The sequence below is a fragment of the Sus scrofa genome, chromosome 7, assembly GCF_000003025.6.
Source record: "Sus scrofa isolate TJ Tabasco breed Duroc chromosome 7, Sscrofa11.1, whole genome shotgun sequence".
NCBI classification, from domain to species: domain Eukaryota; kingdom Metazoa; phylum Chordata; class Mammalia; order Artiodactyla; family Suidae; genus Sus; species Sus scrofa.
This window is the reverse complement of record NC_010449.5, coordinates 25664891-25685039: the sequence shown is the minus strand read 5'-3', so window position 1 is coordinate 25685039 and position 20149 is coordinate 25664891. Positions and strand designations below refer to the sequence as shown.

The 20149-nt window shown below is 38.3% G+C and overlaps 1 protein-coding gene across 4 annotated transcripts in view; it reads right to left on the bottom strand.

Moving 5' to 3' along the window:
* The window catches only part of HMGCLL1 (3-hydroxymethyl-3-methylglutaryl-CoA lyase like 1), a 187518-nt gene that overhangs the window by 99199 nt on the left and 68170 nt on the right, over positions 1-20149 (bottom strand). For all 4 annotated transcript variants that reach the window (XR_002345636.1, XM_003356605.4, XM_021098510.1 and 1 more), the window contains exons 6-7: positions 9549-9612; positions 5719-5907 (exon numbers count right to left, since the gene is read on the bottom strand). Coding sequence is in view for 3 of the 4 variants with exons in the window: in XM_003356605.4 (XP_003356653.2) it covers positions 5719-5907; positions 9549-9612 (253 nt within the window). In the remaining variant the exon portion in view is untranslated. The remainder of the gene's footprint in view (positions 1-5718; positions 5908-9548; positions 9613-20149) is intronic.

Here is a 20149-nt window from a genome sequence, read left to right as displayed (position 1 = left end):
ACCTTCGGCAGATGAATTCAGTGTTTTTTTCTACTTTGCTTTTTTGCCAAATAGACTTTTTTAAAGTAGGAAAAAACTCTGAATCAACTTTTACACCATGACCAGCATGATTTAATTGCTGTTTGGGGCACATTTTCTTTCTTGGCGAGCATCAAGCTTATGATCTTGATAACACCTTCAGCATAACCCACTACATGCAGATTAAATACTTCCATTTTTAGCATATCACAGTTATTTTTAAAGATTGATTACTCTAATGTCAATTGAAAATGCCATGCACTTCAGAAGCAGTTTTTTTTCCAACTTCAATACCTGTGAACATCTAGAAACGGATAAAAGTTATATTATCTCTGAAAACAAAAACCTGATTGCCTACTGTCAACATCGGAGAGTTTATATTAATAAAAAGATGTTGGAGATACACATAAAAAATTATTCAAATGTTTCCTCACTTTTCAATACTGCTGCATGCAATCCAGCCACTTAAAAAAAAAAAAGTAATAGAAAGGAACTTTGTTCATCTTTTTCTCATCGGCATTTATGGCTCAAAGCCCTATTTACACACACTTGAAAACTGGTCCATGTTAAACTTCTGCTGGACTCTCTGTTCTCTTTTATTTATTTTTGTCTTACAACTATTTTTTTAACTGAAGTATAGTTGACTTACAATATTGTGTTAGTTGCCCTCTTTTATTGGTATATTTTTTATGACAACTTACACTTCATCCCACCTTCCTATGAAACTATTTTTCAACATAATACTGTGCTGGAGAAAGTTAACTGTGTAGCAAACAACCAACCAAATCAATCCCCCAAAACCTACTTCATAATCAAAGAACAAGTTAAAACTAAAACAGTTTTCTCTACAGCAAGTGCTCAGAGATTTTAGATGACTCTAACATCTAAAACAGGGTCTGATAAAAAGAATATTTGATGAATAAATTAATGATGCATTCTGCAAAACCTCTGTAGGGGCATCCACGTTTCAACTTTTTGTTTTCTTTCTCATTCACCTATTTCCCCACACACACACCCTTTTTTCCTTCCCTTTTATGGCCGCACCTGTGGCACATGGAAGTTCCCAGGCTGGGGTCTGATCAGAGCTGCAGCTGCCAGCCTACCCCACAAGCCACAGCAACACAGATCCAAGCCACATCTTTGACCTACACTGAAGCTTGGCCACTGAGCAAGGCCAGGGATCAAACCCACATTCTCATGGACACTATGCTGGGTTCTTAAGCCACTGTGCCACAACAGGAACTCCTTGCTCATCTATTTCTATTTAACTCCTTGATAGATGTTGAGGAAATATATAATATATAATATCTGGTGCATGTCTTTACAGATTTATAATTTGTAAAGCAATGCCTTTATGTCTCTGGACCTTTGAGTAACAAAGGTTCCCAAATACTTTGAGTGACAGAGGTTATTATTTTTGTTATTAGTCGGTAGCAGCAGTATAATAGTTTTCATTGTAACGAATGTGATAATAGTAAGTATTAACCAAATGCACTGTTACCAAGACAGATGTTCTAGAAACTCTGTATCGCATCTCAGTTCTGTAAAATCTAAGGATGCAGACATCACTGTGCACATTCTACAGACACAGAACTGAGAATGGAATTTGGAATTCCCAAAAAAAATTCTCCCAGAGAATCTCAACAACAAATTACATGAGGAAGTACTTGCTGTCTGGTAGCATTTAAACCTGATTTAGTAAGAGTCAATATAAAAAATTAATCCTTTGTTGTAAAAATTACGTAAATAATTTGGTTTTTCTAACAGAGAATAATAAACATATGGAAAACATTATGAGGAAAGGCACATTAGCTGAATGTCTTAAGTGTAAGAGGAAAGAAAAAGGCACATGGTATTTCTTTAGGGGAAAGCTAAATATTGCCTATTCTGCTCTCTTTGCTACCAATTAATGTGGTACTGGTATTTGCAGTATTGGATCTCACTTGTTTTATTCTCTTTTTATCCAGTTATGGAGACTCAAATCACTTGAGTGGAGAAAAGCGAAGACTGTGCAATTGTTTAGTATTAAGTAGATTAAACAATTTGTTCACTGGTGTTTTACGGAGGTTCTTGGGAATATGCAGAGGGGTGAGACTCAATATTTTCATAAAAAATTAAGACAAGTATATTGGGCCATGTACGCTTTTTCCATTACTGAAAGGCTGTACGTTTTGTCACCTCATTTTCTTGCTCTTTTGGGTTCGAGGGGTTATAAATATCCCACCCTCAAATCTAGAGTCTCAGAATTATTTCTCTATATTAAAGAGTATCTGATAATTATGAATTCTTGACTTCCATTCACTCAGGCACAGTCCTATAAGTCATATGTTTAAGTAATAAAAAATACAATAAAACCTGGGAACCCAAGAAAGAGCCCTCTTTTACACGATTAGTATGTGCATTCCAGACGGAGGAGAGATGTTCCATTTATAACTCTCATTTGTTTCCTACCATCGTGGCCAAGTTTCCACTTACTACATGTCTCCTTGACTTAATATTAACTTCCAGTTTGGAACACTGCAAACTGTTTCTCAATCTCTAAATTAAGGCAAATGATATGCACTCCAATTCCACCCCCAATCAGACTAGAAGCCACTGCAACAATTCAATTGTAAAGACTGAAGTAAGGTCTCTGCTCCTTGAAGGCAGGTTAGTCCTGGTCATCGTGAAGCGGGACTTTCTCTGATTTCCCTCTTAGTTCAACACTGGCAGTTTTGTCCAAGATATTTTGTTTCTCCTCTACGCAAGGTACCCTGGTTATTTTGTCGTTGCTGCTGCTGTTGTTGGAGAGGTGAGAGGGGATGAGGAAAGAAAGCATGAGAGGCCTCCGCCTCGCTCAGCGATGCTTGGGACCAGGGCCCATGTGTTTGCATTGCTGGCCCAAGACTACGCTTGGCTGCCTTTACAAACTCCAATGTTCCACAACATTTTACAGGCTGTCTCAGCTACATTTAGCTTCAAAGAGAGCAGCAGGGTAGATTTCTTTCCGACCTTGTCACTGGCTTATCAAACTGGATGAAAGTGGATGAAATTGGATGAAACGGAAAAGCAGGTGGAAGAAAAGACAAACTCTACAGCTCGAACATTTAGATCTCTCAGCAGGTCTCTGCTTTTGGACCATTTCTGCAATTGTTCACTGAATCTGGCCTCTCGGGCTGCAGGCCATGTTGCTTCTTGTACAAGCCACTCTTACCCTCTCCTCCACCCACTTATCCTGGGACTAGAAGTCCAGGATTGGGGAATGTAACAATGCCAGGCTGGAAGTGCACTGTTGCTTTTCCAGGTCTTCTGCCCTCCTGCCTCCCTCGAATACTTAGAGCTTGGGCACACAGTAAAGCAACAGAAAACACAGTGACGGATGCTGATGGAACCACTTCCTACCAACTTACAGAGGAGCTGCTGCAGAGCAGAATAGCCACCCCTCCCCTGCCACACACAGAGACACCTATGCACACACATACACACAGAGACACATGCACACACAAATAGATACATATACATATACAGACACCTAAACACACACATACACAGAGACAGATAAACACTGAGACACAGAGACACACACATAGACACACACACACACACACACACACACACACACACACGGTGAACAGTTCTACTTAAATAATATTTTTCAGTTCTGAAAAAATTATATTCCCTGACACCTGCAGGTGCTACTAACCCACACCCATTTGAAAATCACTTACCCGCTTGGCTCTTTCACATTCTGCAGGCAAGGTGAATTTGAACCCTAAACCTACCCATACAAAGGTCAACAAAAATACATGAGGTATAAAGGGGGATTTTGCATTTCTCCGTCACCCACAGCCAAGGCCACAAGCATAAATATACTTACTGCCTTCTCCCTTTGTGGGGTGGAATTTTTGTTGGCTCAACCTTTTTGACCAAGAGTGTAGAATTTTGGGGGGAGGGGGCAGGCTCTTCGTCTTATACGGCTTCTCCCCTGCGCTCCGCATCTTGCTTGAGCCCAGGGTTGTTTCCTGTCCCTGCCTCTCCAGGTGGCTGTTACAGGTGGACAACAGGCAGACGCCCCAGGATTGCAGGCCTCCCCTCTTTGTAAATGGAGACTCTGCAGTTCAACCAATTCAACAAATGTTATAAAGTGTAGCTTCCCCTCTGAACACATCAGTCATCTTTCAGCTCCTAGGACATGATCCTCCCTCTCCAAGGCCTTTTGCCCAAGTGGTGTTTCATCTGCTTGAACATTCTTTTCACACATCAGTGTGCATATGCGCATGCGCACGTGTGCACACACACCTTCTTGGGGTTAGTGTCTTCTCATTCTTTATATCAGATTTTAAACACTACCTCCTCAGAGAGACTTTGTTAACCATTACAACCACAATGGGGTAACAGCAATATTTTGCACTGGGGCATTTTCAAGAGGCAGAAAAGTATTCAGAATCAGATGTTTGGGTTCCCAGAATTTGCACAGTAGCCCTGTATCCCCAAACACTAAACCATCACTCATTATCTAATAAATATGCTACATGAATATAATTATTACTCAAAGTGTTACCATGTAGAGGATATATTCACATAGAGAAATGAGAGACAGACAGACAGACAGACAGACACACACACACACACAAACACACCTCTCCAGGAACTTTGTAGTGAGGAACACTTAATAAGTTACAGTTGCAGCAGAAACACAGAATCCTGAAGCGATGCCTAGTTCTCTATTGTCTTAGAAACCAGAATAGAGAAGGAAACTTGTAAAAATTCCCACGCCCAAAAGTCCATGGGATGCCGTTTTTTCTTCTAATTCAATACAATGTTCCCTGCTTGCTTCCAGAGGATAAATAAGGATTTGTGCACATATGTTACAAAGTCCAAATAAGCCCTTGTGGGGCTTGATCTTCACAGGGTTTTTTAACTTCTGCCAAGCAACTGCACACTGCAGAGCTGTGACATTAAGCTTCACGCATTGATTTTCAGCCACACCAAAAAGCTTTCATACGCTCTTATCTTTAGTTGTCAAAATCTTGGATTCAAAGACCATCAAGTGACTCTATTTTTAGCCAGGTTTAAGAAATAACATCAATTTAAAATAATAACCTTAAAATTCAATTTATATCTATTCTTTTAAATAAATACATTAAAAAGAATCGAGTTATTATTAGAATTTAATAAGCAAGTCTTCATCCTCCCCCTTTTCAATCTCTTGATTTTGCTCCTTTAACAGAACAGACTTGATAAAAACCAGGGGTTCTTTCAAAAGCATGCTTGCTAACACCAGGAACACATCTTAAACAAAACAGTCTCTACCTCAGCACCATATCTTCTCATCACAGCATCAAATTATCCAAAGAATATTGGTTACATGTTTATAACAGCATATGCTCCCCAAAATGCCACCATATTTTGGTCTATTAAATTTTGAGGCTGAGAGCCACTAGAAGTTGAAAAAAGCAGCCAGAGCTCTAAGAGGACTAATATTTTAAAAAGAACAAATTCAGAGGTTTTATCAAATCAAATGAACAATAGTAGGAGACATCATTAACCCCAAAAAATGTGCAATTTACTAATATTTCCCAGGTGCTTGTCACGTGGCAGGCACTGTTTAAATGTTATATTCACAGCAATGCATAAACATTGTCTCACTAAAGCTCTTAATGTGTTTATATTACAAACAAGTACACACCTTTGCACACACATGCAAATAAAACAAAATACCTGAAGGGCTGTAAGGATATTTGCTAAGGCCTGTCCGTATGTGTCATGACAGTGAACAGCCAGGGCTCGTGGTGGGATTTCTTTCATGACACTTTCCAATATTTTCTTCATGCTTCCTGGAGTTCCCACGCCAATCGTGTCTCCCAGAGAGATCTCATAACATCCCATGCCATACAATCGCTTAGATACCTATTAGGAAAAGGGACGTGCTAGTCAAACAGAAAGGAACGAACCCAGTTGTTCCTTAGCAAACGTCATCTGGAGGTAAACATCACCCCTAGGATCAGGTGCATATCCATGGAAAACTTCTATTTTAGTTTTCTAGTCCTTTCCCTTGCTCATGAAATCCCAAGCATAATATAAAACTGTGAATGACCTTATGGTAGTTATTTTTTCTAATACTGAAAATTTAGAGTCATATCTATCTACAAGTTCAATTGTGAAACTATGAGCTACAATCAATTTCAATTATGGGAGGCTTATTTTCTCAACCCTTTTAGTCAAACAGAAGCATCCCAAATTTACTTTGGAATTAGTATTTCACAAGGCATTAGATTAGTGGTCAAGAGATATCAATTAAGTAGCTTTGTAATTGGTAGCGACACAATGTTTTTGGCTTAACTTTTCCAGCTCATAAATGAATGCTCTTGAGCTTGGTAAATTTCAAGTTTCCTTCAAGCCAAGTAACTGATGTTTGCTTTCAGGGAACAATATGAATTTGCATGAAGGCAGCATAGTATGTTGACAGAGACATGGCTTCTGGAATCAGACAGGCCTGCATTTAAATCTCAGCTGCCACCAATGCTAGTCATGAGATACTGGGCAGAAGAGTAATCTTTATAAGACTCGGGCCGTAGTCTGTAAAATGCAAACAATAGAACACATTTATTTAGGATGTTTTCTAAGGCTTACTACTTAATTTTTCAAAATTGCAATAATAAAGATGATGGTAGTAATGACATGGTTGTGAAAATAAAATGAGATATATGTTAAGAAAATCACTTCGGGAGTTCCCGTCATGGCACAGTGGTTAACGAATCCGACTAGGAACCATGAGGTTGCGGGTTCGGTCCCTGCCCTTGCTCAGTGGGTTAATGATCCGGCGTTGCCGTAAGCTGTGGTGTAGGTTGCAGACGCGGCTCGGATCCTGCGTTGCTGTGGCTCTGGCGTAGGCCGGTGGCTACAGCTCCAATTCGACCCCTAGCCTGGGAACCTCCATATGCCGCGGGAGCAGCCCAAAGAAATAGCAAAAAGACAAAAAAATAAAAAGAAAAAAAAAAAAAAGAAAATCACTTCGTACAAAAGCTGACACACGGTCACTGCTTCACTCCTGTCTTATGTATTTCTCCAGTGCCTGCTTTATGCCAGGAGCTGTGCTAGGTACTGGGATAGTGTGAGAATACAGGCGTTGAGATGGCTCTTGGTATCATGGAGCCTGGAGTCAGACCTTAATCAACTCCACTTGAGAATGTGTAAACACAGGTAAAAAAATAATTGTGGAACAAAGAAACGGGATTCAAAGAGCATGGAGCAGAGGAAATTGACCTAGATCTGTCGGAACAGGAGGTGCATGAGATAAAGTCATCATTAACTTGTTTAAATCACAAAGGAAGGGTGTGAGAAGAACATTCCAGGTGGAATTTCAAATACAAATGGTAATGTGTTCCAGGCAACTGAAATATGAAATACAAAGGGCATTCCAGGTAGGAAAGAAGGTCAAACACAAAGGACATTTGTGACAAGAAAGCAAAAACCAAGAGGGAATGGAGTGCATAAAGCTCCATAAGGGGCAGAGCATACAAAGGGTACACACAGCCTTACAAGCCAAGCAGGCATAGGGTTCTGGTTGAAGATTCTACCTTAAGATCAACAGAAAGCCTTGACCAAATGTGGGGTGGTGTTGATACCACTGGATGTTTCAGAAAGGCAGTATCAATACATCGAAAACAGGCTGGAGGGCACTCAGAAGGGCTACCTAGTCCAGTAAACTTGGACTGAAAAAAAAAAAAAAGCATAATGCTGATTTTCCTCTCCTGCCTATTAAATGCTGGAATTTCTTAATGGTCAGGTAGAGAAGAATGAGGCTTACACCTAAGAGGTTGGAGGAAAATCCTTAGTGTGGTGTCAAGGGAAATACAAGGGCAACAGGAGTGTCAGGAAGGGGGGCAGTGGTCACCAGCCCCAAATTCTGCTATGAAGTCAAGACAAGGACTAAATTTGATCTCACATTTCTTGACCCAAGTACCTAAGAGTGATCTTACAGAGAGAGATTTGAGCAGCATGAATGGTCTAGATGTCATGTCAGAACATGACGGAGAGCTGGTGGCACATAGGGAGAGGGACCCTCCTGCTGCAGAGAGTCCTTCAAGAAGTGTAGATGTGGCAGGATGGAGAGAGAACATCACTGCTAGACAGGGATGCTGACCTAAGGAAGGAAGTTTTGAGATGAAGAGGTGCGAACATGTTCAATCAAAGTCAATGGGAAGGACTCTGCAGGTGCATACACAGGGAGTCAGTGGGGGAAAGGGCTCGAGGCTTCAACAGAGGGAACACAGGGTTCAATAGTCATTTTGGAGAATGAGAGAGGGAGCCGGCTTCACGGTGTAGAGGAACAGTACAGAAGGCCCAGGTAAGGTTGCTGGTCATGAATTCCTAATTCTTTCAGTCTGCCTGTTACATGCTTTTCTTCAGCAGCATCCCAGACACTGTGGAGCAGAAATGGAGAACCTGAGGTTGTGTGCGTGGTCTGTCCAGAGGTGGTGTGAGGCAGAAGGCAGAAAAATCAGGGGTGGGTGTATAGGCACAGTTGGATTCAGGTTTTGTGGAGCCTGAAGTTATACTATTTTGGAAATATTCTTTAAGAAAAGAATATGCAATTGTGAATACAAATTAGTAACAGGGGCTTGGAAGGGTCCAATGACAGAGAAGGATCACAAAATATTTTATGATATTTCTGCCTCCATGTGCAAAGGTCTTAATTAGTAGACTATGGGATCTCTCTTATTTGAAAAATCTACAGTTCAAATGAATGTGTCAAAGAGGAATGGCTTAAGCCAGACTGGAAGTTTATTTTGCCTAAACTTTGATCTTCTAACAATGCCATCTTCACAACTTCAGCACCACGTTACTAAACTTCTCAAAATTAACCTGAACAACAGCGCGCACCAATATACTACTTTATATACAAATACGTTTCTGGGTCCAATATGATCTCCAAGACTGAACATTTTGTATTCATTCGTAACAATTAAGACAAGAGAAGAGGGAGTAGAAAATGAACTTCGATAAGTAGATCCTGACTATTATCTATTGCTGGAAAATTGCTCTGGAAAAACAGCAGAAATTTCAGTAAAAAGAGCTGTAAGATCTCAAAGGAGCAAAAACACAGAAGCCATGTGTACTGATACACATGCCAAAGTATGCAGAGAAAACAAAGTGATGCTACCTGAGCAACCAAGGCAGCGCTTAAGGGAGATGTGCAAAAACACCAAGGCAGTTTAAGCAGATGCGCAAATACTTCCCTTGCACTGCGACAGAAGGCAGAAAGGTTACTTCCTGTGTTCTATCCACAGAAAAACAAAACAGATCTTTTTATCTCCTCCATCTTTGGCACCCAAATAAGACTCAAATCTTAACTCTGAATAGTGACAGTCAATATATAGGTCTTTAGTGTTAAAATAAAACGAAATAAAAGTGATCAAACATGTCTCCCAGTTCATGGTTTCCTTAGTCTTGTTGTGCAGATGCAATAAATAGTAGGAAAAAGAGCCCGTGTTTTAAAATAACATAAATCATTTTACCGAGAACCAGAAAATAGACATATAACTCACTTCAGTCACTTTCTGTGGTGTGATGTTTCCTTCATATGGACAGCCCAAGGCGCAGGATACATACCTAAATTTAAAACACAGAGCCATATAAATATGCATATGGTGAATAAGCCATTTCCTAATTCCCAGTTTATAAAAATGAAGAAATACCCCAAAAGTCATCAAGATGACTTTTTTTTTACTCTATTCCTTCATTATTGTCTTATTCTCAGACCAAACAAAAAAACAAGTGGGAACATCTGCAGTTTAATTCATATTTTAATTTTTCTAATAATTACAATTTGACATATGTTATTTGATGGCAGCTGGGAATAAGTAAGTGTTTATCTTGTGGGGTTGCTTTAACTATAGCTATAGATGAACACTCACAGCAGAAAATAAAGTGAAATAGAGTCTTTTATTTAAGTAAGTGCATATATTCAACAGTTAAATATCCAAGTCTTTGGAACCACAGAGAGCATGTGGATGACTAACTGAATTTCCCTCTTCATTTCCATCTGGAGGTTCTGACCTCACATAGATACAGTCATTAATCACCCCCAAATTCCTAGAACCGGCCACAACATCAAAGTTCATCTTGTTTCTCTCTCATGGGTGTACCTAAATCATCCCAAACAGAAGAGTGTCTAGTCTGTGTTTTAAATATTCCAAATAAAGATGATCCATAAGCTTCTTTGACAATTTAATATAAAAAGCCAAGCCTTTCCTGCAAGGACAAGGATACCTTTCCACCTTAAAGTATTTATTAAGCTCTAGGAAAAGCCTGTTTTAGCTATTTTCAGCTCAACACCAATTCCATTTTATTAAACTTTTCTCAGAGATTTTAGAACACCTGTATTAAAATAATGCATCATGAGTCTGATCATCAGGAAGGAAGTAATTCACATGAGGGAGAGAGGGAAATAGGCTGGATATTCAGTTCTTTGGGCAAGAATATGAAAGGCTTTGGAGAGTAAGGTCCTTGAATGCTATGCCATCGAGCTTAAACTTTAAGATCACTCAAAATTATTTTCAGACATTCATAATACAAGATCAGATTTGTTTTCCAGAAATGTAATTCTTCCCAAACTCTGGAAGTGGTTGCCAAAGGAAGGGGGGAGGCAAACATGAGTGAAAGCAATCCTATGTTTCCTTGATTTTAAGATGCTGTCAATTTGATGTTCTTTTCCAAGACATACAGATGGCCAACAAGCACATGAAAAGATGCTCGACATCACTAATTATTAGAGAAATGCAAATCAAAAGTACAAGGTACCCCCTCACACTGGTCAGAATGGCCACCATTAAAGTGTCTACAAATAACAAATGCTAGACAGGGTGTGGAGAAAAGGGAGCCCTCTTTCACTGTTGGTGGGAATGTAAATTGGTCCAATCACTATGGAACACAGTATGGAGGTTCCTCAGAAAACTAAATATACAACTACCATATGATCCAGCAATCCGGCTCCTGGCATATATCCAGACAAAACTAATTCAAAAAGATGCATACACCTGCATGTTTACAACAGCACTATTCACGATAACCAAGACATGAAAACAACCTAAACGTCCCTCAACAGATGAATGGTTAAAGAAGATGTGGTACATATATACAATGGAATACAGCCATAAAAAAAAATGAAATAGTGCAATTTGCAGCAACATGGACACAATTAGAGATTATATTAAGTGAAGCATGTTAGAAAGAGAGAGACAAATACCATATGCTCTCACATATGTGGAATCTGAAACATGACATAAATGAACTTATCTATGAAACAGAAACAGACAGACACAGAGAACAGACTAGTGGTTGCCAAAGGGGAGGGGAGGTGGGAGAGGGAAGGACTGGGAGTTTGGGCTTAGGAAATGCAAACTATTACATATAGAATGGATAAAATTTAAAAAAACAAGGTCGTACTTATAGCACAGGGAACTACATATCCTGAGATAAACCATAATGGAAAAGAGTACAAAAAAGAATTGTGTGTGTGTGTGTGTGTGTGTGTGTGTGTGTGTGTGTGTGTGTAACTGAATCACCTTGCTATGTAGCAGAAATTAACACAACATTGTAAATCAACTATGCTTCAATTTTTTAAAAAAGATGCTGTCAATTGAGAGATACATATGAATTTCATAACAGGTTTTGGAGAAAAAACATAAAATACAGGGGTCCCAGTACATATCCATTGACCCTAAAGATGTCACTTAATTTCAAAAGTATTAAAATGTGAATAAAAGTTTGGTTTTGGAATTAAAATAATAAAGCAGTTCCAGAAGCCAGGCAAGCAGTTATGATGGCAGAGAAGAAAAGGATATAAATTCAAGTAAAATTTGAAAGCTATGCTGGACAGGAAATCCATCTCTCTGCTCTTTCAATCACTATAATATGAGCTTAACATTTGAATAATTTGTATAAATTTAATCAAGATATGTTAGAAGAAAATGTTCTTAGGTGAACATTTTCCTTACCACTGGAGAAAGTGGTAAGGAATGGAAAAGGATCAACACTTTCAATTCAGATACAATGATTATATATAACATGTTGAAAACAGCACATTTATTCTGAACCCAAAATATTCAGATGTGATTAAACAGGAAATCCAAGTCATCCATTTATATGCCAGACCCCTAACTGTGAAAACCAAAACAAGCAAAAATGTGACTGATTTCTGAATGTTAATCTTGTATCCTGCTACTTTGCTGAATTCGTTGATCAATTCAAATAGTTTTTGTGTGGAGTCCTTAGGGTTTTCTATACATAGTATCATATCATCTGCATACAGTGACAGTTTTGCCTCTTCCCTTTCAATTTGGATACTCCAAAGACAACCTACAGAATGGGAGAAAATAGTTCAAACAATGCAACTGACAAGGGCTTAACCTGTAAAATATACAAACAACTTATACAACTCAATGGCAAAAAAGCCAATGACCCAATGGAAAAAATGGGCAAAAGACCTGAACAGACATTTCTCCAAAGAAGATATGCAGATGGCTAACAAGCACATGAAAAAGGCTCAACCTCATTGATTATTAGAGAAATGCAAATCAAAGCTACTATGAGGTACCACCTCACACCAGTCAGAATGGCCATCATTAACAAGTCCACAAATGACAAATGCTGGAGAGGGTGTGGAGAAAAGGGAACTCTCTTACACTGTTGGTGGGAGTGTAAATTGGTACAACCACTATGGAAAACAGTATGGAGGTAACTCAGAAAACTAAATATACAACTATCATATGACCCAGCAATCCCACTGTTGGGCATATATCTGGATAAAACTTTCCTTAAAAAAGACACATGTACCCACATGTATACACATATTACTCAGCCATAAAAAAGAACAAAATAATGCCATCTTCAGCAACATGGATGGAACTAGAGACTCTCATATTGAGTGAAGTAGTAAGAAAGAGAAAGACAAACACCACATGATATCATTTATATCTGGAATCTAATATATGGCACAAATGAATCTCTCCACAGAAAAAATCATGGACTTGGAGAATAGACTTGTGGTCGCCAAGGGGGAGGGGGAGGGAATGGGATGGATTGGGAGTTTGGGGTTAATAGATGCAAACTATTGCTTTTGGAATAGATTAGCAATGAGATCCTGTTGTGTAGCATTGAGAACTATGTCTAGTCACTTATGATGGAGCATGATACTGGGAGAAAAAAAGAATGTATACATGTATGTGCAACTGGGTCGCCATGCTGTACAGTAGAAAAAAAATGTATTGGGGAAATAACAATAAAAAAATAAAAAACAATTTAATAAAAAAGGAAAAGATACATGCAACTGTATGTTCATTGCAGCGCTATTCACAATAGCCAAGACATGGAAACAACCTAAATGTACACTGAGAGATGAATGGATTAGGAAGATATGGTGTATATACCCAATGGAATACTACTCAGCCATAAAAAAGAACAAAATAATGCCATTTGCAGCAACATGGATGCAACTAGAGCCTGTCATATTAAGTGAAGTAAGTCAGAAAAAGAAAGACAAATGCCATATGACATCACTTATATCTGGAATCTAATATAAGGCACAAATGATATTCTCCACAGAAAAGAAAATCATGGACTTGGAGAACAGACTTGTGGTCACCAAGGGAGAGGAGGAGGGAGTGGGATGGACTGGTAATTTGGGGTTAACAGGTGCAAACGATTGCCTTTGGAATGGATAAGCAATGAGATGCTGCTGTATACCACTGGGAACTATATCTAGCCACTTATGATGGAGCATGATAATATGAGAAAAAGAATGTATATATGTATGTGTGACTGGGTCACCTTGCTGTCAGTAGAAAACTGACAGAACACTGTAAACCAGCCATGATGGAAAAAATAAAAATAATTTAAAAAATAAAATAAAAAATAAAAAAACAAGCAAAAAAAGAACAAAACAAAAAAGCAAATGTCAAACAAGCAGAACTCTTGTGTTCTCTTAACTAAATGGTAAACTACATTCATTTATTGTATTTTAACATTCTACAGCAGAGTTTGGCAAGCTAAGGCTCATTGACCAAATGCTGCTTATAACTCTCACAAGTAAAGTTTTATTGGAACAAAGCCATGCCCATCTTTCACCTTTTACCCATGGCTATTTTGCGTAGCTGCATCAAAGACTATCTGCCTCACAAAGCCTAAGATATGACTAACTGGGTCTTTACAGAAAAAGCTTACTAATTACTGGTTAAAAAAAAAAAGTGAGGCATTTTTATGTGTGAAAAGACATTTTTATGTGTGACCTCCATGATGATGAACACAGGCTGCAATGTGGCAAGAGTCCGTTTCTAAACTTCTGCTCTTCTCAGACAATCTATTACAGTGGTTCTTAATCTTGGCTGTACATCTAGGGAATTTAAAACAAAGCAGACACTGATGGATAGGACACACTCCAAACCTATTAAATCAGAAACTTTAATGGAATATAATCTGGCCATTAATATTTTAATATAATTTTTTAAGTCCCATTAGCTGCCAAAACTGAAAACCACTCAACTATCAGCAATACTTCCTCACCTGAACTGTTTGATTGATGCCCTGGTATAAAAGTGATGTTACACAGATGTGACAGATTCTAATCTCAGGGATCTGCTATCCCACAGCATCTGTCCAGGGCATTCATGACATTTATTCATCTTTAATTGGCTGGTGGTTAAATTTCTCAGAGACCCATTTCAAATAGCTTCTACTCTGCTTAAACCTCAATATGCAACCCCTCTGTTTCTTTTTCATTTCATTCTTTACTTCTGGTTCAATGTCCTCTTTACCGAACTACATCCTTTAGTAATTCTTTCAGCAAGGGTAGAATTTAGCAAGAGGAGGCTCTTTTGTCAGCAAATGGTTTTATTTCACTTTTATTAATGCATAATAATTTGGCTAGCTATAGAAATCTAGGCTGACAGGTTTTTTTTTTTTGCCATTTTGAACATATTATTTCACTCTTTCTGGTCTTGGTTTTTGCTGATGAGAATTTTTCTAATGATCCTTCCTTTATAGTAATTTTATAGTAATATTTGGATTACTAATTGCTTTAGGGTTATCTGTTTATATCTAATGCTTTACATTTTACCACGAGTATGTCAGGACTTGTTACACTTCTTTGATGTTAACATTAATGCTTTTCTTTTTTTTTCCTAGAAAAATCCTCAAGGTACCAGTTAATCAAACATATTTCTCATATCTATTTTCCTGCTTTTTTCCTTCTGGGAATTCTTTTAGGCATTCTCTCTTAATTTTACTTCCAAAACTTCTGTTATCTTTCTGTGTTTTGTTACTGCAATTTTCTCAAATCCTACTTCCAGACCATTAATTCCCTCTTTAACTGTGTTAATATGCTGTTCAATACAATTATTGTTTTCATCTAATACATGTATTTTTCATTTCCATTTCTTTTTGTCAGATCTTCGTTCTATTTTCATAAAGACAGGTTCTTTTATCATGCTCTTCTTTTGCCTCTATAAATGTTAAGGGTTAATTTACAATTATTTTCAGATTATTCTATGTCCCTCTTTCCTGCTAAAGTTCTGCTTTTTCTTTTTCTTTCATTTATTTTTCTTTGGGTAGTTTGTTTCCTCATGTGGTCTATAAATTTTACTGGGAGTGACTTTTCATGGTGATTTTAAATGTCTGTAGAAGTTCCATGAGAGTCTTGAGTTATTTAAATGTTCCTATAAAGAAGATCTAATTTCCTTTTTCCCTTGCCTTGTAGACTTTACCAGTTCCCAGGCAAATTTCTACCTTAATTTCTCAATTTTGGTTTCCATAATACTCATATGTCATAAATTCACAACCTATAACCTTGGCACAGGTTTCAGTGACTTTGCATTGGCAAGGAAGTGCTTCCAGACTCCAAGAATACTGAGTTCCAAGTCCGTTTTAGCAGAATATCTATCATTTCCCATACAGACTTTAAAAATTCCACTTCCAAGCCACCAGTGATTATATCTGGCATAGATACCCCTATGTGCAAGTGGCATCCTTACCACACTTTCTTTGATGAAATCTGAGGACCTTCTTTTCTGAGCTTGGCTCTATGTTTTACAAGTTTTTGTATTTTTGTGTTTGTAATGGGAACAGAAAATGGAGTCTCTGTATCAGCTCTGTTCCCAATACTCACCACCCCCTCCTCTCTCTCATTATTACACAGATAACTCCATGAACAACTCCCACTATGCTTGTGGACGTTACAAACTGATTGCTTGATTGTACTTACCTGGTACATTAAGTTCAATATATCCAAAATGGTGCTCTTTCCTATTTTCCCCATATTTGCCATTAAAAAAAATCAGACAGCCATTTTCAGCTGCAAAATCACTTGCAGGTCACCTCTGAGAACACTTTCATGAACCAGCATTGGCTGGGTCTCCCCTCCAGTTTTAAGGGCATGTGTGCTCTACCACTGCCAGTCCACCTGGACAGAACGGTACCTGACTGCCCTCTCCACAATGGTGGACGATGTCTCTTAAGTGCCCTCTTTGCCTCTAGTCTCATGTCACTCACTCATCTGTATTCCAATATCTATTGCCCAAATAATACTCCTAGAGCATGGGTCTGAGCGCCTATTTTTCCATTCTAAAAAAACTTTAACGGAGTGCCATTGTCTAAACTTAGTATTCAAGTCCAGCAACTTGTGAAACCTCATCTTTCCACCTGCCTTCCATTGCTCAGCCTCAAAAGCTCCTACTCCAGTAAATATCAACTTCTGCCTGTTACCCAAACATTCCTGGAAATTTCCCTTCACTACGCCTTTGGTCTTTGCAGATTTCCTGCCTTGCCTGGTTATGTTTCCATATTTTTACCAACCTTTATTTTTAATATTTTTAATGGCTACACCCATGGCATATGGATGTTTCAGGGCCAGGGACTGAATCCAAGCCGCAGCTGTGACCTATGCCACAGCTGCAGCAATGCCAGATCCTTTAACCCACTGAGGTGGCCCAGGGATAGAACCTGCGTCTCTGTAGCAACCCAAGCCACTGCAGTCGGTTCTTAACCCACTGGGCCACAGCAGGAACTCCTATCCATCTCCAATGACTCCGTTTTTTTACATTTTTTTCCTTAAGGTTTCTACACATAATGCTAGAGAAATTTAATACAGTATTACTTTGAACTTCAATAGGATTTATCTATATCTATCTTAAAATATTTGGCTTTCTGACCATATAATCATTATTTCTTGCATACCTCTTACTTTCCCATTCTGCTGGAAACTCTTTGTCTTTCTTTCTTTCTTTTTTTTTTTTTTGCCTTTTCTAGGGCCACTTCCGTGGCATATGGAGGTTCCCAGGCTAGGTAGGGGTCTAATTGGAGCTGTAGCCACCGGCCTACGCTAGAACCACAACAATATGGGATCCGAGCCACGTCTGCAACCTACGCCACAGTTCCCACCAATGCCAGATCCTTAACCCACTGAGCAAGGCCAGGGATTGAACCCGCAACCTCATGGTTCCTAGTCGGATTCGTTAACCACTGAACCACAACAGGAACTCCTGGAAACTCTTTGAAGTTAGGGTTGCTTTTCATTTTCATAATCCACACAGCATCACAAGATAGGACATTATATAAAACAGCATTCCTTGAATGAATTAATGCAAAAATATGTTAGTAAAAATACCATTTTAATCTTCTGAATAATTTCCTATGAAATTCCTAGGCTTTATAATCAGCAAATAGCTAGATTCAGGATATTAACATCCTAAATTCTGTAGCCAGAGATGACAGGATTCTGGGAGTTCAGACTTGGAACCACGTTTTAAACATTATTTAGGATGACAGAGTAATAAAGGAATCACCAACCATATTGAAACCAATTGTCCTAAAATCAACAAAAAACAGTGTTACAATAAACTCTGGATAGAAAGATGAGTTATTTTTATTTGTACTGGCTGAGGCCATTTATCTGTATGATGCAAAGTCATGATAAAAGATACATAAATCGGAAGCATTTAAGTCTTTAACAACTTTACCCAGCAGAACTGAATGATGAAAATTCACCTACAGTGAGGGCTTATGCAGGTCTACCTTCCCACAATTAGCCCATGTTCCTCCAATCATTGTAGCAAAATGAAACCAAAAGAATGAAAAACCGTGAATAAATGCCACAAACACTTGGAGTGTGAAGTGTTATCCTCAGAAGAGAAAAACAATGCCAAGAGTGATGAGATAACATGTAATGTCAATTAAAGTAATAAAGACATTTGAACAGAGAAGCAGATTTGATGCATTCATGCAGAATATATCAACCTATAAACAATACAAAATAGCATTCCATTACCAACAAGCCAATTCAAAATAAATCTTGAGAGTCTATCATGCATTTATTACTGTGAATGATGTACGAAATAATGACTGTCCTTTGGTCTCAATAAGCAATTCTGCTAACATTCTCCTTTTGCTCTAAAATGCAAATTTCATGAGAAATGACAAAACACATTTTTTCCTCAAAAGCTCTACATGAAGGCTATTTAGATATGACTGCATAACCACAACTTACACATATTAACTATAGCTGGGTATGTGTGATTCTGGCACACAGCAGTGACAGAATAATGTGTAAGGCTAAAAAAAAGTGTAACTCCAACAAACCATATGTATAAAAGAAAATAGTTTTAACAGATGTCTCATTTTTAGAGTTTCATGCGCCATATTTTAGTAAATGATGATGTGAATTGCTCTTTCAGGCCAACGCAAAGCCCTCAGTTTAACAGTAGAAGTTGGAAAGGAACTTTGAGCAATAAGCTGTCCACTTATAAGAAGACAGTGCCATAGATGCATGTGAATCCCACTGGGATAGATTCCCCAGTGGAAGGCATGTGCTTCCATCAGTCATGAGAAACACGGCCTGCCAGTCACTGTGTATGTCAAACATTGAGCCCTAAACAAGGAGGGTCATTATCTCACTTAATACGGCTGCTATTACAGTATCAGGATCCACAACAGTATATGCACGAGGTAGGGGAAGGACAGGAAACACAACATGTTCAACACGACCAAGGTGCTTTGGCTAACAAACAAGTAGGTTGCAAGTTCTTGAATAAATGTGTTGAATTATACATTTTCTCCCAAAGGAAAAAGCCAAAGAAAACTGACTATTTTGAGAAAGAAGACTATGCCTTTATTTCACAGTTGCTGGAAATCATTGCCATTTTATTTACTTTTGACCATGCTTAAGGCATGAGGAAGTTCTCAGGCCAGGGATCGAACCCATGCCACAGCAGTAATGAGAGCCACTGCAGCGACCATGCCAGGTCCTTAACCTACTGAGATACCAGGGAACTCCCGTAATTGACACTATAGAGGCTAGATCATTGGTTTGGGATAAGAAGAAAGTGAGTGATGATGGCTATTGAGATGAAGAAGTATATGAAATAGGCACTCATTACGGCTCCATGAAAACCTGATGCTTCATCTCCTCCAAAATATTGATAAGTATTCATCCCATTTTATAAAGAGTTTACGATGAAAGCGGAACATTATTGCATCCTAAAACTCTCTTTGTTTTTCCATACCTAAAAGTTATCTATGGTTGTCTATGTTAAATTATTAATTTGCCTTTTACTCCTTGTTCTCATTATCTTGTACCTCTACTTTTTCTGGGAATTTGCAAAGAAATTCAGCAGTTACAGTTCACACTTAAATATTTTTGTATTTTGTATTTTTTTAATAGTGAGTGAATAATTTTGATTGGCTCCTAGAAAAAGTGTTACAAATACACTTCTTTCAAGTTTGAGTAGGTTCAGACTTTCAGGAAATTAATCATGGATCCAATCATTCTAGGTCACTTTATAGGAGAAGCCTAAGACGTCATCACGTAAAAATCCTTTGCTTTGATACATACAACTGCTGATCTTGTGAGTTTACATATTTATAAGCATCATACAGGGAAATTAACAAGGCGCCTTGGCAAGTTTCTTTTTTTAAATTAGTATTGTCACCAAAAGCATGTCAGCTCAAAAATATATGAGCATATAAGCATGTGATTCTTGTGACTCCATTAAAGAGAAGTTTGATACTAACTTCAAACAGAAAGGAGTAAAACCTGAACATCTTACATATTAGAGCATGATTTCACATCCGAGGCATTTCAATTTTACAGGATTTTAAT